This window comes from Diospyros lotus, chromosome 15 (assembly GCF_014633365.1).
Source record: "Diospyros lotus cultivar Yz01 chromosome 15, ASM1463336v1, whole genome shotgun sequence".
In the NCBI taxonomy this organism is placed as follows: Eukaryota; Viridiplantae; Streptophyta; class Magnoliopsida; order Ericales; family Ebenaceae; genus Diospyros; species Diospyros lotus.
Genome location: NC_068352.1, coordinates 27,043,009 through 27,063,429, shown reverse-complemented (window position 1 = coordinate 27,063,429; position 20,421 = coordinate 27,043,009). Strand labels below are relative to the sequence as shown.

Genomic DNA, 20,421 nt, shown 5'->3' with positions numbered 1-20,421 from the left:
CTTCCAATCCAAGGAAGTACCGCAGTTCCCCTAGCTCTTTTACTTTAAATGTCTGTTTGAGCTGCTGTTTTAGTTGCTGAATTTCTTGAAGTTTGTCTCTGGTGATGATGATATCATCTACATAAACAATTAGAATTGTTCTCTTCCCATCTCTCCCAATCTTAGTAAACAAAGTGTGGTCTGCTTGTCCTTGAGTATATCCCAACTTGTATAATATGTTGCTAAATCTCTTGAACCAAGCTCGAGGTGATTGCTTTAGCCCATATAAAGATTTCTCTAACTTGCATACTTTACTTCTTGTGTGATTGGTCTCAAATCCGAGTGGTATATGCATATAGATTTCCTCCTCCAATTCTCCATTCAAGAAGGCATTTTTAATGTCAAATTGATGCAACTTCCGGTCCAGATTTACTGCTAAGGACAACAATACTCGGATTGAATTCAGTTTTGCCACAGGGGCAAAAGTTTGGGTTTGAGTGAACCCTTGAGCTACAAGCCTTGCCTTGTATCTCTCAAGGCTTCCATCTGAATTATACTTTAATGTGAACACCCACTTGCTCCAAACAGCCTTCTTTCCTTTAGGAAGATCCACAATTCTCCATGTACCTATTTTCTCCAAGGCTGCCATTTCTTCCATAACTGCTTCTCTCCATCTACTATCCTGCAGTGCTTGATAGATATTCCTTGGGATAACAACATTATCAAGGCTGAGGGTAAATGCCTTATAAGTAGGAGATAGTTTAGAATACCCGAGGAAATTTGTGATAGAATGCTTGGTACATGTCCTTCTCCCTTTTCTTAAGGCAGTGGGAATACCTAGATCATCTTCACACTGTTATGCAATAACGATGTCAGTAAGTTGTTGATTTGGACTTACCTCCCGGTTGGAAGGATTGGTTAGCTGAAGTGCTGGTGGTCTTCTTGAATATACCTTAAGAGGAGGTTTGTGCAAGCTTGCACCACCTTGTTGAATCTCGGTTTCCTCTTTCTCCCCCTCTTGCTAATTTAGGAATTGAGAGATGGATTTTGAGCTTGAATAGTGATTATGGTTAGGCTAATCAATTTCAGTGGCTGGGACTGAACTTGGATGGGATTCAGGAACTGACCTGGAGATGGATAGGTTGAGAGGAACTGATATAATTGAAGTTCAAGTATCTACTAGTACACTGTTTAAGTTGGTGTCAGCAAAAAAGGATTTATTTTTCAAGAAGGAAACATCGCATGACACAATAAATTTTCTGGTAGGAGGATGATAACATTTATATCCTTGTTGAGTTGGGGAATAGCCAACAAATACACACTTAAGTGCTTTTGGATCAACTTTGGACTGGTTTAGCTGGTTGTGATGTACGAAAGAGGTACACCCAAATACTTTAGGAGGAAGTGGATTTACGGCTCTGGTATAATGAGGAAAAGACTCTAGAAATACACTCAAAGGTGTTTTGAATTGAAGGGGCATTGAGGGAAGGCGATTGATTAGATAAGCTGGTGTAAGTACCGCCTCTCCCCAAAATGAATTTGGAACCGATTGAGTGAACATAAGTGCTCGAGCTGTCTCAAGTAGGTGCCGGTTCTTTCTCTCGGCTATACCATTATATTGGGGGTTATATGGACAAGAATTTTGGTGGACAATACCATGCTCATTTAGATAATCATCAAGATATTGTAATACTCAGTTACAGAATTGTTACCTTCCTTGGTGGATCATATAGTGGATCTAACTTAGAAACACTGAGCAGTATTTGCAAGATCTGAATAGATCTCTTGGACAGCACTCCAAATTTCACTAGCAGTCTTATAAAAGAGATAAGTCTGTCCCAACCTTTGGTTCCATAGAATTCACAAGCCATGCCATGACAATGGCATTCTTGGCTTCCCATAATCCATATTCTGCAGATTCTATACTGGGCCGCATTGTTTCACCAGTCAAATATCCAACCTTGCATTTGCCTTTTATCACAAGCATAACCGATTGGAACCACTCGCAAAAGTTGGTTCCATTCAACTTATGGAAAGTGATTTGTAGGGAGGATCCATCAAAACCTGTCGCTGCCGCTGGAGCTTGAATATTCCTTGCTGCTAGAACTCGGCTACTGGATGCCGGAGGAGGACTTGATGCAGAGACCTCGCTGGTTTGAGGTTTTTCCGCCATTGTATAAGAGTTCCCTTACAAGAAGAACTCTTGTTAATCAAATATCCCACGAGCAAGGCTCTGATACCATGATAAAATTAGGTAGATTGAATGAATTCTACCTCATTGATTTCAGATTATTCCTTGAGTATAAATACAGAAGTCTCCTAGCTCATTACTAATTCAACTTCAACTCTAACTCCTAAAATATCTCCTAACTTACAGCTCTTAGATAACTCCTAATTTATAGCTCTAGATTACAACATAAGCAAATTAAATAATCAAACTTAAACAGATAATTAACTACAAATAGAAACAGATTATTATCAACAAGAGATAAGAAGATATGGATGAGATTATCTGGTATCTCTCGGTTTTATTCTTTAGCACGAGCCAGCCCTAGCTTTATCTTCTTCCACCAACTAAAAGTTACCCAAATTCTAATCCATAGTCCATTTTGGACCCCAAGACAAGCCTCTCCTTCAGAATTCATTCAACATTATGAGACAGAAAAATTTCAACAGATGATTCTATGAATAAAGCATCAAGTTAAAAGCCTTACAAGCATGTGACTACAGCTCACTCCATAAGGAGTTGGTTTCGATGTTTCCTTATTTCTTGTAGTTTCTCCTTTTGATTCTGGCAACTTACCTCCAAAGAAGTTATATAAAACTAGAAAGAAGTCCACACATAATCTTTACAGATTAGTTGCTTTGGTTTGTACAGCATTAAAGGTAATAGTAATGAGTGCTACTGCTACTCTTTTTAACGTTCAACTCTTGTTTTTCTTCTTTGTAATTCTGCCCTTAAATCTCCATACAAAAATAAACTTACCGTCACTTTCCTTGGTAGCCATCAATCATATATGATATGGTTTCCTATGACTTCTGCTTACTATCAGAATCATATTCCAACAGCATTGAGTGGCTAGAATAGCACTTATAACCAGTTAAGTTCCCAACAACTAATGAAATTTCAAGAACTTAAGGGCCATGTTTCAAATGCATCCTATTTCACCCAAGTGATAAGTCTAGTTATGGTTATGTCAAGTTATAACAGTCAAGGAGAACCAAGAACTGATTGCTTGATTAATTACAACCACCACCCATGTACTCTTTTTAATCCCCCACATCACATAAATAAATTTAAAAAAATAATAAAACAAAATTCATTGGCATATTACAACCTTACCTGGGGAAATTTCTTATCATCAAGCAGCAGCATTAAAAGGAGAAGAGGCCAGTTCATACCTTAAGCTTCTGAAGTAACATCGAGAGTTATACCTACTTGTGTATTAACAACTTGTATCTACAAAATAGTTAATGGAACAACAAATGATTTAGCAAAAGTAGCCAAATTTAGAAAAAAAAATGAGAAACCTAACAGAGAAGAATATCCTCAGTAAATTTAGCTTTCATGTGGCTGCTTTATGGAATGGAACAGAAGTTTTTTTTTTTCCCTAGACACATAAGTGTTGGTCATGAAGCTTAAATTCCCCTCTTGGCTGGGTTTCAGGCATGATGTGCTCATTTATCAGAGACTTCTGCCGTATTGTAGTCTCTTGAGTAATTAGATGCATAGAGTTGACAATGTTTGTGGGCATTGATCTTTTTATACATGGATTGCAAGCCCCTTGGCGCCTTTGTTTACAGATCAAAAGAAAAAGGGAAACAAATCAACAGATAAGAGGTCAGGAAGCAAATAATTAGTCAACAAAATTTTCCAGTTGAGCAGCAACACCCCTCCTTCAAGTTTCATCCAAGCCACTTACTTATTCACAACACAGAGTACTCCAACACAGCATCACAAGATGGTGCCTCCATTTCATGAGGATTTCTAACATTAAAATTTGGGGTTGGGATTATACCTGATTATTGGAAGGTTCCATTCCCAAATCAGAATTACTCCTAGGGATCCAGGTGCCCATGTCAATATCTGGTTCTCTGGAAGCCTGATCTTTGGCGTCAGCAACAATGGAATCCTTAAACAATTTAATATAAGCTTAAGCATGTGAGACACTTAGTTGAGAAGGGGAGCATTAGTCAAATCTAGAGGACTAAAATCATGGACATTTAAACTAGCATAAATATTATTCAGGGGCCCTAGAGAGTGTAGCTACAAAAATCAATTATATGTCCAAAGAGAACAAATTGGGAAAACATCTTAAATGTCTGATTATTTCTGAATGACCTCCAAATCAGGGAAAATAGCATTCCCATAAAACCAATTGTATTCACTTTTAGCATATTACAACTCATCTCCTTTCCTTCAGAAGTGAGAAAAATCGAGGAACAATGAGCAGGTAACATAAGATTCCAACTATTTGGAAAGCAAAGGAAAAAAAGTCCAGACTCAATACACTTCAACTTAAAGAATTCGATAATTCTAAATGACCTATTGATGATCACTCTTCCCAATCACAAAAACAGATAACATGAGACCCAAAAATCCTATTTTCTTTCAAAATGCCCTTTATTTACACATGGTCACTCTCTAAAGGTGATCAAATGGAAAAAAAAATATCACCAACACACTGATCAATAAATAGCAAAGAAACAATTGCCAACCTTCAAAGCATCAAGTTAAAACTGAGTATTACTTAATCTGAACCGAACGAGACAGTTCACCTCTTAAAATTTTTAGATTATGTTGGTAACCAATCAATAAAATCAGATGCCAATATGAGAGTCGAGAGGTACAAACAATAACAGTTACAATTAACAAGACAGGGAAAAATCAAGCTTACTGTCAGTATATTGTTCATCCTGATGGAACAAATAACAAGTTTAGAGTGGGAGAAAAAGAACGAAATGGTGATGCCGTTTGGAGAAATGTTGAGCTCATGGAACTAATAAGATAGGAGCTGTACAAGCATGTGGCTACAGCTCACTCCATAAGGAGTTGATTTCAATGTTTCTATATTTCTTGTAGTTTCTCCTTTTGATTCTGGCAACTTACCTCCAAAGAAGTTACATGAAACTAGAAAAGAAGTCCACGTATTCAGATGGATTTGGTATAATCTTACTTTACAGATTAGTTAGTTCGGTTTGTCAAGCATTAAAAGAAGTACTAATGAGCGCTATTGCCACTCTTTTTTATATTCAATTCTTGTTTTTATTTTTCATAATTTTCCCCTTAAAATCTCCATATATGAATATACTTAACATCAGTTTCCCTGGTAGACACGAATCATATATGATATGGTTTCCTATTACTTTTGCTTGCTATCAGAATCAGGTTACAATAGCATTGAGTAGCTAGAATAGCACTTATGAGTTATGACCAGTTAAGTTCCCAACAACTAATGAAATTTCAAGAACTCGATGGCCATGTTTCAAATGTGCCCTACTTCACCTGAGTGATAAGTCTAGTTATGGCTATGTCAAATTATAATGGTCAAGGAAAACCAAAAACTGATTGCTCGATTAACTACAACCACCATCCATGTGCTCTTCTTAATCCCCCCACATCACATAAACAAATAAATAAATAAAAACCATTAGCATATCTCAGAAACTACAACCTTACCAGAGAAATTTCTTAACATCAGGCAGCAACATTACAAAAGAAGAGGCCAGTTCACACCTTACGCTTGTGAAGTAAGACGGAGAGCTATACCTACTTGTGTATTAACATCTTGTATCTACAAAATAGTTAAGGAAACAACAAATATGTTAGCAAAAGTAGCCAAATTTAGAAAGAATATGAGAAAACTAAATAGAAAAGAATATCCTTAGTAACTTTAGCTTTCATGTGGCTGCTTTATGGAAACAGAACAGATTTTTTTTCCCCCCTAGATGCACAAGTGCTCATCATGAAGCTTAAGTTCCCCTTTTGGTTGGATTTCAGGTAGGATGGACCCATTTATCAGAGACTTCTATTGTATTGTAGTCTCTTGAGTAATCAGATGCATAGAGTTGGCAATTTTTTTGTGGGTATTGATCTTTTTGTACATGGCATGCAACCCCCATGGAGTCTTTGTTTACAGATGAAGAAAAAAGGGAAACATTTCAGCCGATAAGAGGTCTGGGAGCAAATGATTAATTGACAAAATTCTGCAGTTGACAAGCAAGAAACCCCTCTCCTTCAAGTTTCATCCAAACCACTTACATATCCTCAACACAGAGTACTCCAACACAGCATCATGAGACCCTGTCTCCATTTCACGAGGATTTCTAACATTAAAACTTGGTTGGGATCATACCTGATTACTGATGCTTCCATTCCCAAATCAGAATTACTCGTATCAGGTTCTCTAGAAGGCTGATCTTTGGCATCAGTAACAAAGGAATCCTGAAACAAATTATGTGAGACACTTAGTTAAGAATGGGACCATTAGTCAAATAATTATTCCGGGTGGGAAATGGAGGGACAAAGGGAGCAGGAGGGGGGGTGCAGGCACATGCAGTCCCTCATTCCAGACCCTAGAGCTACAGGTACTAAAATCATGGATATCTAAACTACCATAAATATTACACAGGGACTCCAGATAGTGTAGCTACACAAATCAATTCTATCCAAAGAAAATAAGTTGAGAAGACATCTTAAATGCCTGATTATTTCTGGATGAGTCCAAATCACGGAAAACAACTTTCCCATAACACCAATTATATTCATTTACAATCAAGTATTATTACAACTCATCTCATTTCCTTCGCAGTTGAAAGATCAAGGAACAAAATGCAGATAACATAGGATTCCAACTACTTGAAAACCAAAGGACAAAAGGTCCAAAGACTCAAAACACATCGACTTTAAGAATTCGATATTACTAAATGACCCACTGATAATCACCCTTCCAATCACGAAAACAGATAACACAAGACTCAAAAACCCTATTTTCTTTCAAAATGCCCTTTTGTTTACAAATGGGTATTCTCTAGAGGTGAACCACAGCTGATCAATAAATAGTGAAAAACAATTATCAATTTTCAAAGCACCAAACTAAAATTAAGTACTACAGAATCTGAACCATACAAACAAGTTCACCTCTTAAAAGCATTCGATTATGTTGCTAATAAATCGATAAGATCAGATGTCAATACAGCAGAGGGTACAAACAATAACAGTTACAATCAACAAGATAGAGAGAGGAGTCAGGTTTACCGTCAGTACGTCGTTCATCCTGATGGACCTAAGAAGTCTAGAGTGAAAGAAAGAGAAAGCGTTAGCGATGTTCGGATAAAAATACGAACAAGTTTGGTTCCTCAGTTCATTCGAGTAGATGTTATATAGATGGAAAATGATGTGAAGGCCAAGAAAGTAACGTCTATTTATTATTTATTATTTTTAATATTTAAATAATTTTATTAAGTAATAAAATATTTTAAATACTAATTATTATTCAATGGGTTAATATTATCCATATAGTTTCTTTTCAACTATGTATAATTTTTTAATTTTTATATATAATTTATATTTTATTATAATAATATATTTTCTCAAGTTACATCAATATGGTCTTAGTCTCTTAATTTTATTTAAAAATTATTTTTATTTTTTTAATAATTCAAATGTAGAACTGATTCTATTATATGGAGGTGGACCACATCCCAATTCACTCTTAGATAAATCATGATTTAATTTTTATATAGCGTTTGTAGAAAATTTTGAATATGATACCTCAGATATATCCATTACCTGTCTTTATCATTAAAAAAAATTACCTAATATGTATTTAAAAAATATTAGTTGCAAATTTATTATTATTATATAAAAAAAAATGTAGACACTACCCTTAAAACAACTCCCACGCTTTGGCATGTTATACGGGGAAAGATCAAATTTATGTATATGCTTCTATAATATTTTAAAAATTATTCCCTGAGGCGGTATATATGTAAATTTAGTGAACATATACAAGAAAAATATTATATTCTACGAATAAAAATAATTAAGAACAAAATTTTAAATTATTTTTAAAAAATTAATAACTAACTACTAGGTTGATAGTGTTAAATTATTTTTAAATTATAATTTTAAAACTTGTGTTTGGATAGTTCTTAAGAGTGATTTAGGTGGTGAGCACACCTTATCTAAAGTATAAAATTGTGAATTGGAATCTTTTCATACTTCCTATATACATTTTTAGGTATGGACTACATGGGTGATTTTTTTTTTTATTATCAATGTATCATCACAAGTGTCTCCGCTGTTCGATATCACGATTTCAGCATGAGAGATAAATCAAAAAACCTAACAAACAGATTTTGACTCCAAGTAATTATCTTTTTTTTTTTGGGGGGGGGGGGTGATTGTTGCCACATGCTCGATGTGGTTAAGGGCTAAATTTTTGAATTTGTTATCTCTAAAGGCTATAGTAGCTATCTTTTAAATGTTATGAAGGATTATTATGATAATTTTGTTATGCACTAATACTATATTTAAATGATGTCATAAAAACATATGATATATTCTTGTTATCATTAATAAAATAGTCATTTCTTCATTATGTTTTTTTATTCTTATGAATGAGTCCCTAAATATCTTGTTAAATATCTCTTTCTTAAATTGTTAAGAATATATGAGTGTGATCTTTTAGTACAATTGTACATGAATCTTAAATAGTTTTCGATTCTTAGACAAATTTTAATTAATTGATTATGAATTATCTCACAATTTACTATTTTAATTAGTATGAGATACTAATGATAAATGATAATAAGTCACATATTAAATTTTATAAGATGTGAATAGTAAACATGGGAGTGAGTGTTGGAGAAAACACACCAAATTTGACATGAATAACTGATTACATGGATGAGGGGATAATGGTTTGTTATTGGTTGTGATTGTATAACTGATTTTCAAACTTAACGTAACACAATTGTCTTGTACACTAATATTGGAGATTTGACATTGAGTAGAACCATTAATTAGGGGTGGAAATGTTCTCTATGCAGTCTTTCTTCTACTGATATATGGAGATAAATGATTAATTGAATGAAATCCATTAACCTCTAACGTGAGTGAGAAAAACATTCTATGCTATCTTTGAGGAGAACATTATAACCATCTTCACATCACTTTTACTTAGTCTCAACTAGAATAAGTGATCAACAAAGGGTTTGTTGCAGTTTTAGTATGAACTGGGTTAGTCCTTTATGCTTATGAAGGAGACTTGGTTAGCTAAGGTAAGTAGTTGTTTGTGAAGAGGAACAAATGAGCTTGTGAAGGAGGATTGAAGGGTTTGGGATAAAGCACAAAGAAACAATTGGCATTAACATCTCTCCATAGAGTAAAAGTTATTATTATCCATTTTCATTTCGAATGAAAAATATGCACATTATTGAAACAATTGAGTGAGTAAAAGATTTTTTATTCTATTTTCGCTACATTTACATGTTTTTGAAAAAGTATATTTTCAAAAGTCATAAAAATCTCTTACAGTACTAGCTTAATGTAAGCATATCTTTCAAGTTCTACCAAGTTAGACAGTTATTGATAATGTGTTACGTTCTTAATCACATGAATTTTTAACATAAGCAAAAGTCAAAGATGGGAATAAACTTTTAATAGGCTTCATTTAAATGTCATAGATACTATTATGCTAATTTTACTAAGTTAAAAAGGCACACATTGTCAGATCATCTCTATTTTTAACATAGACAAAATTTAAAAATAGAGATAAACATTTAATAGGCATCTTTTAAATGCCATGGATGGCTATTATGCTAAATATATTAAGTAGAATGTAACACATTGTGTTTTTGATTAGTTAGATTTTAAGGACAAGCAAAAGTCAAAGATGAGGATAAGCTTCTCTCTAGAAGAAAATTTGTAAATTTGTCAGGGCCTAATAAATTCACTAGTAAATGCACTATTATGCTAAATGGTTAAAAAAAATTAAAAAAAAATCATTGAAGTATTCATTTTTTTTTTATCCAAGTAGCATGATTTTTTAAAGTTTTATGTACAAATTAAGAACTTTGGTCAAATAATGTGTATGTATAAATATTATCTTTGCTTGATAAAGAAAAGGAATTGCCCCCCAAAACAACAATTTAGCAAGAGTTAGCTTAAACAAGAAGTCTTGTTAGCCAAAAATGCAGGGAAATATAATCAGCTTTACAAATAGTAAATATATTTAATTTTTCTTTTTTAAAATATCTTTCAACTTCAATTAGTTTTGATGCGAGAATAAAACAAATATATAATATAACTTCTTTTGATGATTAGAACCAATTATGGAGGTAGTAATATATTGTTTTAACTAAAATATTGTAAACGAACGGAATTGATATGTTGTCTTACGTGGCCCCACCCCCACTCCAATACTCTTTTGTCGTGTGCGTCACCCCACCTCAGCCACTTTTCATATGATCTACGTTATGTTATCTGATGCAGGTAACATATCAATTCTCAGCAAATGAATGCCAAATTTTATTTGTTATCACCTTTTGTTTCGATTGAGGCCTACTTTGCAAGGTTTTTTAGTTATCAAGTTCATGATTGTTGGGTTGTGTCGATGTTTTCTTGAACAATTTAACTCTCTATCATTTAAAACTTACTAAAGAAAACCATTTCCAAATTTGATCCATGAAATGCATGATGTTTCCTTGGATAATTTATTTTTGTTGTTTTTTTCAAAAAATTGTCACTTTTAAAATTCAGACTGGGTCTTTGTAATGAAATAATTTCTCTAATTTTTTTCATAAATTATCGATTTTGTTTTTGGTTTTTTTCATGTATATTCATTGAGTAGTTTCCTCCCTTCTCCATTAAATCTTTGGTTTTGATTTCTTTATTTTATTTTTATTGGAGATATTGGATAAATTTAAATATGAAAGCTCTTTTTATTTTATGAGAAAATATGAAAGATCTTTGACAATATATTTTTCATATTTCTAAATTTTATAATTTAACGCTACTAATTTTATAATTATTAGATTTGAAAAGATATCATAAATTGTCCTTATAGTGATTTTATATTTTGAAAAATAAATATAATTTTAATTTTTTGAATAATTTGATTTGGAATTATTTTATTTTATATTTAATTATTTATCCAATCAACTAAATTTTAGAAAAGAATTTTAAAAGAAAGCATAAGGGACTTGAGTATTTAATTAGAAATTTTCTTGTTCAAATATATGTTTTAAAATAATATCATTTTCTTAATTTTATTTTTAATTGGTTAAAATAATCAATATTAAATATATGTTTCCAAATGTATTTATTAAAATGGTATTCTTTGAGATTCTCCTATTTAAATATATCAACTAAATGTTTTAATCTTAAATACTCACATTTTAAATTATTTCATATGCAATTTTGACATTTAAAATTGATATGTTTAGAAAAATGTAAATGGGAAAAACGTGTGTTTATAAAAAAAAAATCAAAATTTCAAAAAAAAAGGTTATGTACATAATCTACTTTACCAATTGTTCTAAAAAGAAATGGTTTTATTCGTCGTCGATCTCTCATAAAATATTATGCAACATTACAGGTACTAAAAAAAATACAAATCTTTATAAAAATGTGAACTTTGACGATGACAAAATAAAGAAATCAATAACAATAGGAGTACGTTAATTAGTAGACAAAAGGGGCTATATGAAAAAATCAAATATGGATTCACATACATAGCCCTATATACCAAGCTCTTCAATTTTCTTCTCCACTTCTTTAGAATTCTCAATCTTTCTCTTTAGTTTTTTTTTTCTCCTACATTAGTTTTGGATATAATCTCACATTGATTTTTGAAATTGACATAAATTGTCTTTAGTGCAATCTTATCAATTATTTACATGCAATATGTCCACCCAAAAGGACGTCCAAGACGAAAAGTAGACAAGAAGCTCACTCCAAGGCCCCGACGAGAAAACCAACACTACACATGGGAAAATAAGACTTAATTTACGCATCCAAAAGGATCCTAGCTAAAGTTAGTGCAAAGCCTTAATCTCCATTCCATATATAATGGCATCAAGACAAACCACGTTTAATCACCAAACAACAAATTATATTCCTTTCTAATCTGTCTAGCCCAATCAGAAAAACCTCATTCCCTTGATGATGCATCACTATCCAATCAAACACAAACATCTTGTGAAGCATGTAAGACAGGCAGATTGAATTTCTGGATTAGTTGGGAAACTTTCTGTTGTTCCACTCTCTTGCAAATTGCAAAACAAGCAGAACTTTTGCTTTTGTATGTTTTCGTATCTTCTTTCATTTTGAAATTAGCTCGCTAAGACATTTTGGTCTTATTGAGGTAATTTCAAATAATTCAGGTTGCTTCTTATTTCATTTTGATAGTGAGACGAATATGATTAAAGTGTTTGATGGGGGCTCTCGCATTTCACGCGATATCCATTAATTTTGAAAAATTTGGGAGGTGGGTACCGATCTCTCAAAGGAGGTTCACTCGTCAGTGTCAATTTGGATGAAAATTTTCAATATTCCATTGGAATGATGGAATGAGGAGGGTATTATTACGATTGCTAGTGCCCTAGGTCAGCCTATCCATGCGAATTTCACGATGGAGGATAAGAATCGTGTAGAATTTGCCTGAGTATGTGTTCAAATGGACGCCTTATCTGGTTTTCCTAGACATATTAATTTGGACCATGGAATTGATGAGAGCACTGGCGAGCCCAAACTGTTGCGCATGCTTGTGGAGTACCAGTGGATTCCTTTTATTTGTTCTCACTGTCATGTGTTTAGGCATAATCTAACTAGATGTCCAAACTAGCCTACCTAGCCTTCCCAGTCGATGCACAGACAAATTGACAAGGTGTGAGAACAGTCGCTTGAGATGAGACAAATGGCTAAGGTGGTAAAAGAGTTCCTTGCAAGCATTTGAATGAAAAGATAGACTATATAACCACTCCTCACTTCCCTCCAATTAGTGATGATGAGGTGGTTATGACTAATCACCTCATCATCACTTTTAGGGGTGGACATGAATACTCATTCTTAATGCTGGTGCCAAGAGATAAAAGGGGTATTGGAGAAGCTAGATATGGTAATTGATGATAATAATGGTAAGCGAGATTGCATTGGAGATGAAGACAGTTCGTCAAGCAGACTTGAAAGCTTGGGATCTAAGTATGTTTCGGTTAAGACCAAGTTTCAAAAAAAGTGGGAGAAAAAGAAACTTAATGCGTTTCTCAGGGCTAAACAGATTAATATTGTGAGTCGGCCTCTGATTACAGACCCAACTTGAATCTAATTTTATTCTTTGTTTGTAGTTCATGTGTCTTTGTTAGTGTGGCTATCCTCATTTATTCAGGATACATTTTTTCTTTTTTAGTTATTTGTTGTGGTGTACGCCTTACTCTTGTGACTGTTAATTTCTCTTTTTTCACTTAATATAATTATTATTTACACAAAACAAAACAAAAAAAAAACTTTTCAAGAGATTTTTTTTGAATAAGAATATGTCATAAATAATAGTCCAATAAGCCCAAAGCAAATGTTCATCCACATTATTGATAGCCTCCACCACCACTTTAATTAAGAGCAATCGCTTCAAAAATAACTTCTCAACATCCTTGTACCCGCGCCTCCCTAACCATGTTTTTGTCCACATTTAAAAGCTCTTCTAATGGAAGTAAAAGCGTTTTCTTTTTTTCTCTTTTTTTTCTTCTTGCTAGTAAAAGAACATTGAAAAAGACAACCTAGCTACTGCCCTAAAATCCCTGGGACTACAAAAATCAAATGATCCAATAAAAGACCGAATTAACTACAATAATTTTAGTATATTATGAAAAAAATAATTGTGATAGATTAAATTTTGTCACGAAAAGTATTTTTTTTATATAAAATTCAAAAAGTGAGTGAAGTTGTGACCAAAAAAAATATTTTGACATAATATTTTATTATAATATAAGGAGATAGATAATTATAATGATAAAATAATTTTTATTACAAAATTTTGCCACATCAACTTGGAGCCAAAATTTTGCTGTCAATTCAACTTACATAATATTGACAAAATAATTGTCACCAAAAAATTTTGTCACAGTATGTATTCATATAAGATCTAATTACAAATTTTTTTAGTCACAATAAGTAATAATTTTTACTATAAAAATATTTTGTCACAACATGGTATTATAAAAAAAATTATGACAAAAATATGTATATATGTCACAAGAAATTCAGTTTTTTGTGATAAAAATAATTTTAATGACAAAAATAATTCTGATGAATTCATTTTTTTTCATAAAAATAAGTCATATTAGGCATAAAAATAGTAATCTAATGACAAAATAAAAATTTCAAAATATTTTGTCACAATTAAACAAACAAAAGACATGTAGTGATATGTTAATTAACATATCACGACGTATTTACACTTTAGATTTAGCTTTTAGTTTTTTTTTTTTCGTAATTTATCCAATTTGAAAGTAACAAAAAAGGCATTTTCATAATTTTAAATTCGTTTTCATTTTCTTCCATTCCCCCACCTTTGAAACCAGCCATAGAAGCCATTGAAACATCACGTAATATCGGTGGCATGTGTGGTTAGGAGAAAAAGTTTTTTTAAAATTAAAAAAATAAACACAAAATTGAAAAAAAAATGGTAGTTAAAGTAGTTAAGTTCTTTTTTTTTTAAATAAAAACTAAAACCAACCATGACAGTAAAAATGAAAACTGAAAATTAGCTTATCCATAAGTATATTATGTATATCCATATATATATATATATATCATGGCTTTACTTCACCATGAACGATGATATATTGCTCATTGGCAAAGACAATCCATACAGAAGATTAGCATGTGTATGCAGTATGCATGTGCAGTTTAATTTGTCTACAGGATTACAACACATGCTGTAGATAATAAATTTGTCTTTCCGATCAACCAACAAATATAGCAAGTGACTTCGAAGCTGTTGGAAACTGCAGCAACTTTCTTGCATTCTCACGATACTGTGGCTCCATGTCCACGCCGTCGGCTCCCTTTTCTTTCGAGACACAGATGAACAACGCCTCCAATACAAGCCCAAACCTGAGAAAATACTTAATCGCCGCCACCTCGCTTGGCCCTCCTTTGAACCCTTTTATCTCTATCACCCTCAAACTTGTTCTCAAGCATCCGTACACTATCATATACTTGTATTTGCTTAAGAATTCATGTTCATTCAGATCAAGCGTTGTTCCACGTTCCTAAACGACACAACATATAGATGTGTGTGTGTGTGTGTGTGTGCATGTTAATATTAAGCAATGGATGGTTAATTTGTTTAGGGTAGGGTTTCAAAAATTATTGGGCGCACTAACCGAAAATATGGTTGTCGGACGACTGCCGATGTCGATGGTGAGACGCTCCAGGAGGGGGCAACTGTTAAGGAAGAATGATATTCCATGAAACTCGTGAGCATGCAATGTTGTCTTCATTGTCAACTCGCGGATGCCCTCGAGCGGGGGCCTAAGTAATGGGTACTCTTCGGCACTCGGAATTACCTATCAACAAACAAGAAGTTAATCGCGATGGATACAATCATTTGCAGGTCTGTTTATGCATTTATAAGGGATTATAAAAGAGATAAACTTAATAATAATCTCAAATCAAAATCAAAATTAATCTCATTAAACTCAAACCCTAAGATAACATCAAGAAATAAAGCGTGCAATTGTAGAAGAAGGAGAAGAAGAAGAAGAAGAAGAAGAAGAAGAAGAAGAGATGATACTTGAAGAATGTAACTGCACACAGTAAGAACCCTAATGCTCCAAAGATCTCTGAGGAGGTCGCAAATAATGTCACCAAATTCACCAAACTCAAACTCAAACCCAAAGTTAAGATCGGCCTCTACCATGGCATTCAAGTATTCGATCATAAAAATGACCAAGCGCCCAGAGTACTTAAAGAACTGCAATTTTGGAGCGTCAATCACGACACCGTTGTCAAGATCCAGGCACCTGTCGATCACCAATGTCCTCAACTTCGACCCAGAGATGTCGAGATATTTCAAATCCCAACACTTCTTCAAACTCAGACTCTCCAGGAACTTACAGTTTAAGCACAAGGTTGTGAGAAAAGAAGAAGACAGTTTTGTCCATCCCAAAGACAGGCTCTTGAGTGCTTTGAAGCATTTGAATTCAAGAACCCTAAAGTTACAGGAAAACAACCTGAGCTCTTCCAACTCCCTGTGCTGATAAACGTCCGGCGATGGCAATTCAAATGAAGCAACGTGATTTTCCATGCTTTCTTCGTCCCAAGTTGGATCCGAGAAATCCAGATCCAGGCACTTGGCTTTGTGAGCCATGGCAAATTGAATCAATTGTTGAAATTCCTCTCCTCGGGGGTTGGCAAATGCCAGACGAAATCTGTCTACGGTGCAATTGCGATAGCGATCAATCCACTGTAAGGAAAAATTGATGAAAGCGCTTCGTTGGGTCTCATTGAATTTCTCATTTGGTTTACCAAAGAATGCCTGGTTAAACTCTATGTTCTTGGTCTCGTGCCAAATGTATCGACAACGCTTGGACAAGACAGAAGTTCTTGCGGCTTCTTTGAATGGCAGGAAGGAGATGATGGCAACGAGAAGCGAGTCTGGCAACCGGGAGAGGACATCTCCACATTCTTGCTTCCTTTCCATTTGTTGATTAATGAGTATGGTGTTATGAGGGAAGCCCAACCGCCATTGAAGTTGTAGGAAGCTTTGAATATATATGTGTCTGCATGCTAGCAACGTTTTGTTGAACCGTTGCAAAGAGTAACCAACGAATGCAACCATTGGGTCCATGCAGCCAATCTACACACCCTTTAATCTTCCAATGGACACATCTTTTATCCAATTGACACGTCCTTTCATCAAAGACCGAAACCATTTATTCTTTTTTTTGTTCTATAAGTAAAAAAAAAAAATCATTTATTCAATAAAAATGGTTACTTGTATAAACAATTGGATTACCGAGAGAATGAACGAAAATACCAAATGACAAAAATGTCCTCACCTAATTTGTCGTTGCTGCCTCTGTGGGGTTCATTTATAAGCCTGACGACCAAATCGAACTTCATTCGATCTATGAAGCTCGATCGATTGGGCTTCTTCCAATTCCAATCGGGCTTTATAATCAGGGTTCATGAAGTTTAGCCTTTTCTCATTCGTGACTCCTTGATAATCGATGATGAAGTTCGATCTATGAAATTCTATTGGACTTTATCATTGGATAAAATTTGATTCGATTATGGGGCTTGTCATCCTGTCAGTACATGTAATACGTTCTTTATTCAATGAGACATATATTGTTCATCATAGACATAAAAAATAAAAATTATTTTTAATTCTGAAAAAAATATGCAGCTAAATTCGCGACTTAGCCTATCTCTTGGTAAAATAAAAGAATATTTTAATTGCTTAGAAAAAATTTCAAAGCAAACAACTAATAAAATGTATCACAAAATAAGAAACTTTAAATAGTAAAATAAATTTATTCTTATTGTGCAAGAGAATTTGCAATTACTTAAATTGAATACAATTAATGATTAATTTAATTTTAATTTGAAAAAAAAAACACTTATGAGCTTTTGTTTTTGGACTCAACTTGGCATTATATATATGGCTAATCATTTTGAGGTTCCAAACAGCCTGTAATTTAATGATGATTGTTAGGCCCAGCGGGCCCAGCCCATGAATGACCTACCCCGTCCAGGATTGAAGTAGGGGCGATGGGCTCTAGCTTAGGGTTTGATTTTGTGCAAGGTGGAGTGTGAAGATTTAATTAGGTAATCCACAAATTAAATTATTAAAAAAGAATATTAAAATTTGAACGAGTTTCTAATTTAAATATTGCGACTTGTATTATACAAATGGTGAACCACCAAAACTGAATATATTTGCTTCTTATGGCGTTACTCAACTTTTATATATGTTTTAGGTTTTGAGGTTTAGTTTGTTGCTGTGATGCTAATTAGGTCTAATTGTTGGGTTAATATTCTATTAATTGTGTTAGCCTAGTCCGTGGGTTGGCTTGAGTTTGTCTAAGTGCAGCCATCCTTTATATTTGGCAGGTTCAAGTCAAAAATAAACAAATAAAGAGTTAGGTATTTCCTTCTTTTTTTTTTTTAATTTTTATCTTTTAAGGGTTGGAAAATATGATCTTAATTGGACCCATAAGCCAACTCAAACACAAACTTAACGAGCCCCCCTCTAAACTCCATCAATGGATGCACGCCAACAGCAATGGATTCCCTCAATTTAGTGCGTAAGGTTGAAACTTGTGTGTTAAAAAACACACAAAACCTGGGCCCAATTATTAGTTTGTTTTCTTCCCAGCACGTTCTCTCTCTCTCTCTCTCTCTCTCTCTCTCTCGACTCCCTCTCTCTCCTCTTGCCCTTGGTCCCCGCCCAAGATTCTGAATTATGGGCGGTCCCTTTCTCCACTCTCTGGCCAACCTTTTCGTTCTGTTATATATCTGTCTCTTGGAAAAGCCCTCTAATATTTCTGCAAAACAAATCTCTTTCTCTGATTTCTTCTCTCTTACGCTGATGGAGGATTCGTCAGCAGACAAAGCCAGTGCCTCCATGGCCGCACCAGATGCCGCTCCCGAGGAGAGCGGATGGACATCCTACTTGCAAGATTTCTCAAGAGATGAAGACCACCAACAAGAGCCGACTTATTTCTCGGTTGATGCCAGTTTTGGCAGCCCTTCTTTGGTTTCTGATGCCGCTTCTGGTGCGCCATGGAACGCCATCCTCAACAACAACAACAACAGAAGCAGCAATCAAGCCTTCTCATCTTCTCCCGTTGAAGTCGCAGTGCAGCCAAAGCAATTGAGTTTCAAGAAAACAAGAACCAAAGAGATTTCTCGAGATGATTCCTTGGAGGATACTGCTAGTTCTCCCGTTAACAGCCCCAAGGTTAACTATATATACATCTATATATATACATTTTATATATATAAAAGGTGCTTGTATTTATTCATTCATCCACATTTTTTTTTTTAATTTTCATATTGATAAAGTTTTTCAAATTTTATCTAGGTTAGCAGCTTGAAGCCGGTGGAGAGCAATCCCAGAAAGAGAGAAGACAATATAGAAAGCTCTCTAAAGGTGGGTGGGTGTGTATATATATATATATATATATGCTCTTATTGTTGTATACTATTGTTGAGGATAATAATTAAGTTTTTAGGGTTGGATATTATGAAGTGCATGATAATTCTGAATAATTATCATCTTGCAGGGAAAAGGAGGCGGCTCTGGTTTTTGTTCAGAATTTTACACAGATGATCGAGAAAACAAGATGACTTATGAAGACAAGAACATTGATGAATATACAGAACTGAAGAAGAGAGGGCTGTGCTTGGTTCCTTTCTCCATGCTAGTCAACTACCTTGGTTAATAATCTCCCCCCACCCCCCTCTCTCTCAATGGCAAGAATAGTTCAAATGTACAAAGAAAATTCCCTCTGATTATATATATTAATAATTAATGAACACCCAGGATCTTTAAATTGTTCTTCTCTACAGTAATCCTTTTCCGTACGTTTAATTAATTTTCCTTTCTTACATTTACTGTACATTAATTTATCTCAAACGAAATTAAAGAAGTTTCTTCCTTTATTTCCTTTCCTTTTTTGTTAAGCAAAACACCGAAAGTGAGACAGTCTAGTCAGCGAGGTTGCAAATTACAAATCCATCCGAGAATGGGTTGTTTGAATCAGAGCTCTACATGTATGTTCAAAGAACAACCGGAAAAGACCTCTGAAAGAATAGAGCTTGCGCAACCCATAATAACTTCTTCATAAAGTAACAAAACCTAAAGTAGTGATGGCCAAGAAGATAAATGAGAGAGAGAGATAGAGAGAGAAGATTAGATTAGATTAGATTAGACTGCAATGAAAGTAATTAAGATTAGATGAACTGAACCGTCTAGACAAAGCATTTTCTTTTGTGTTTAATTAGGCGACAAATTAATGGCTTTTGATCCCATGTCATTTCTAATCACCAATCAAGTTAATGGTGATGAGCACGGCAAGACTCATAATAATTACAAGTAATTAAATCGACAATGATAATTGAACAACTTGTACGGCCGGCTGAGCTGAGAATATCATGTTGATGAAAATATCTAAAACATATATAGTGTCAAAGAAAGTGAATATATATTATTTTCTCAAACCATTAATAGATGGCAGTACTAGTGAAGCTAATTCTTTTTCTTTTTGTTAAGTAGTAAGATAATTAGAAAGGGCCATAGGGCCATCAAAGATGGGCCTGTTAATTCGAGCGTACAAAGTGAAAAGACAAAAATCTAGCTAGCACCTTGCTTGGCAAGCACTACCTATTGCTGCCGGCAAGTTAGACTAACTAATTAATTAAGACTA

The 20,421-nt window shown here is 34.0% G+C and overlaps 2 protein-coding genes across 2 annotated transcripts; one reads left to right on the top strand and one right to left on the bottom strand.

The window, feature by feature from the left end:
• Window positions 1-3,382: 3,382 nt before the first annotated feature.
• Window positions 3,383-16,688, bottom strand: LOC127791681 (putative F-box/LRR-repeat protein At1g56400). The gene is made up of 8 exons (XM_052321661.1): window positions 16,514-16,688; window positions 15,780-16,384; window positions 15,370-15,552; window positions 14,956-15,255; window positions 6,336-6,424; window positions 4,878-4,896; window positions 3,999-4,112; window positions 3,383-3,439 (listed from the first exon to the last, which is right to left on the bottom strand). The coding sequence occupies exons 1-8, from the start codon at window positions 16,686-16,688 to the stop codon at window positions 3,383-3,385; spliced, it is 1,542 nt and encodes a 513-aa protein (XP_052177621.1).
• Window positions 16,689-18,335: 1,647 nt separating this feature from the next.
• LOC127792458 (vascular-related unknown protein 1) lies at window positions 18,336-19,625 on the top strand. Its single transcript, XM_052322946.1, has 3 exons — window positions 18,336-18,953; window positions 19,077-19,145; window positions 19,279-19,625. The coding sequence occupies exons 1-3, from the start codon at window positions 18,456-18,458 to the stop codon at window positions 19,435-19,437; spliced, it is 726 nt and encodes a 241-aa protein (XP_052178906.1). The 5' UTR covers window positions 18,336-18,455; the 3' UTR covers window positions 19,438-19,625.
• The last annotated feature ends 796 nt before the right edge of the window (window positions 19,626-20,421 follow it).

What these genes read in the sequence shown, in the direction of transcription:
- LOC127791681 (XM_052321661.1), bottom strand. Translation starts at nt 16,688, where the DNA reads ATGGAAAGGAAGCAAGAATGTGGAGATGTCCTCTCCCGGTTGCCAGAC. An exon ending in CGAAGTCACTTGCTATATTT is followed by an intron (nt 6,425 to 14,955) that starts GTTGGTTGATCG and finishes AATTTGTTTCAG; the next exon opens with GATTCCTTTGTTACTGATGC. An exon ending in TGGAACCTTCCAATAATCAG is followed by an intron (nt 3,440 to 3,998) that starts GTATAATCCCAA and finishes ACTATTTTGTAG; the next exon opens with ATACAAGTTGTTAATACACA.
- LOC127792458 (XM_052322946.1), top strand. Translation starts at nt 18,456, where the DNA reads ATGGGCGGTCCCTTTCTCCACTCTCTGGCCAACCTTTTCGTTCTGTTA. An exon ending in CTCCCGTTAACAGCCCCAAG is followed by an intron (nt 18,954 to 19,076) that starts GTTAACTATATA and finishes AATTTTATCTAG; the next exon opens with GTTAGCAGCTTGAAGCCGGT. An exon ending in ATATAGAAAGCTCTCTAAAG is followed by an intron (nt 19,146 to 19,278) that starts GTGGGTGGGTGT and finishes ATCATCTTGCAG; the next exon opens with GGAAAAGGAGGCGGCTCTGG.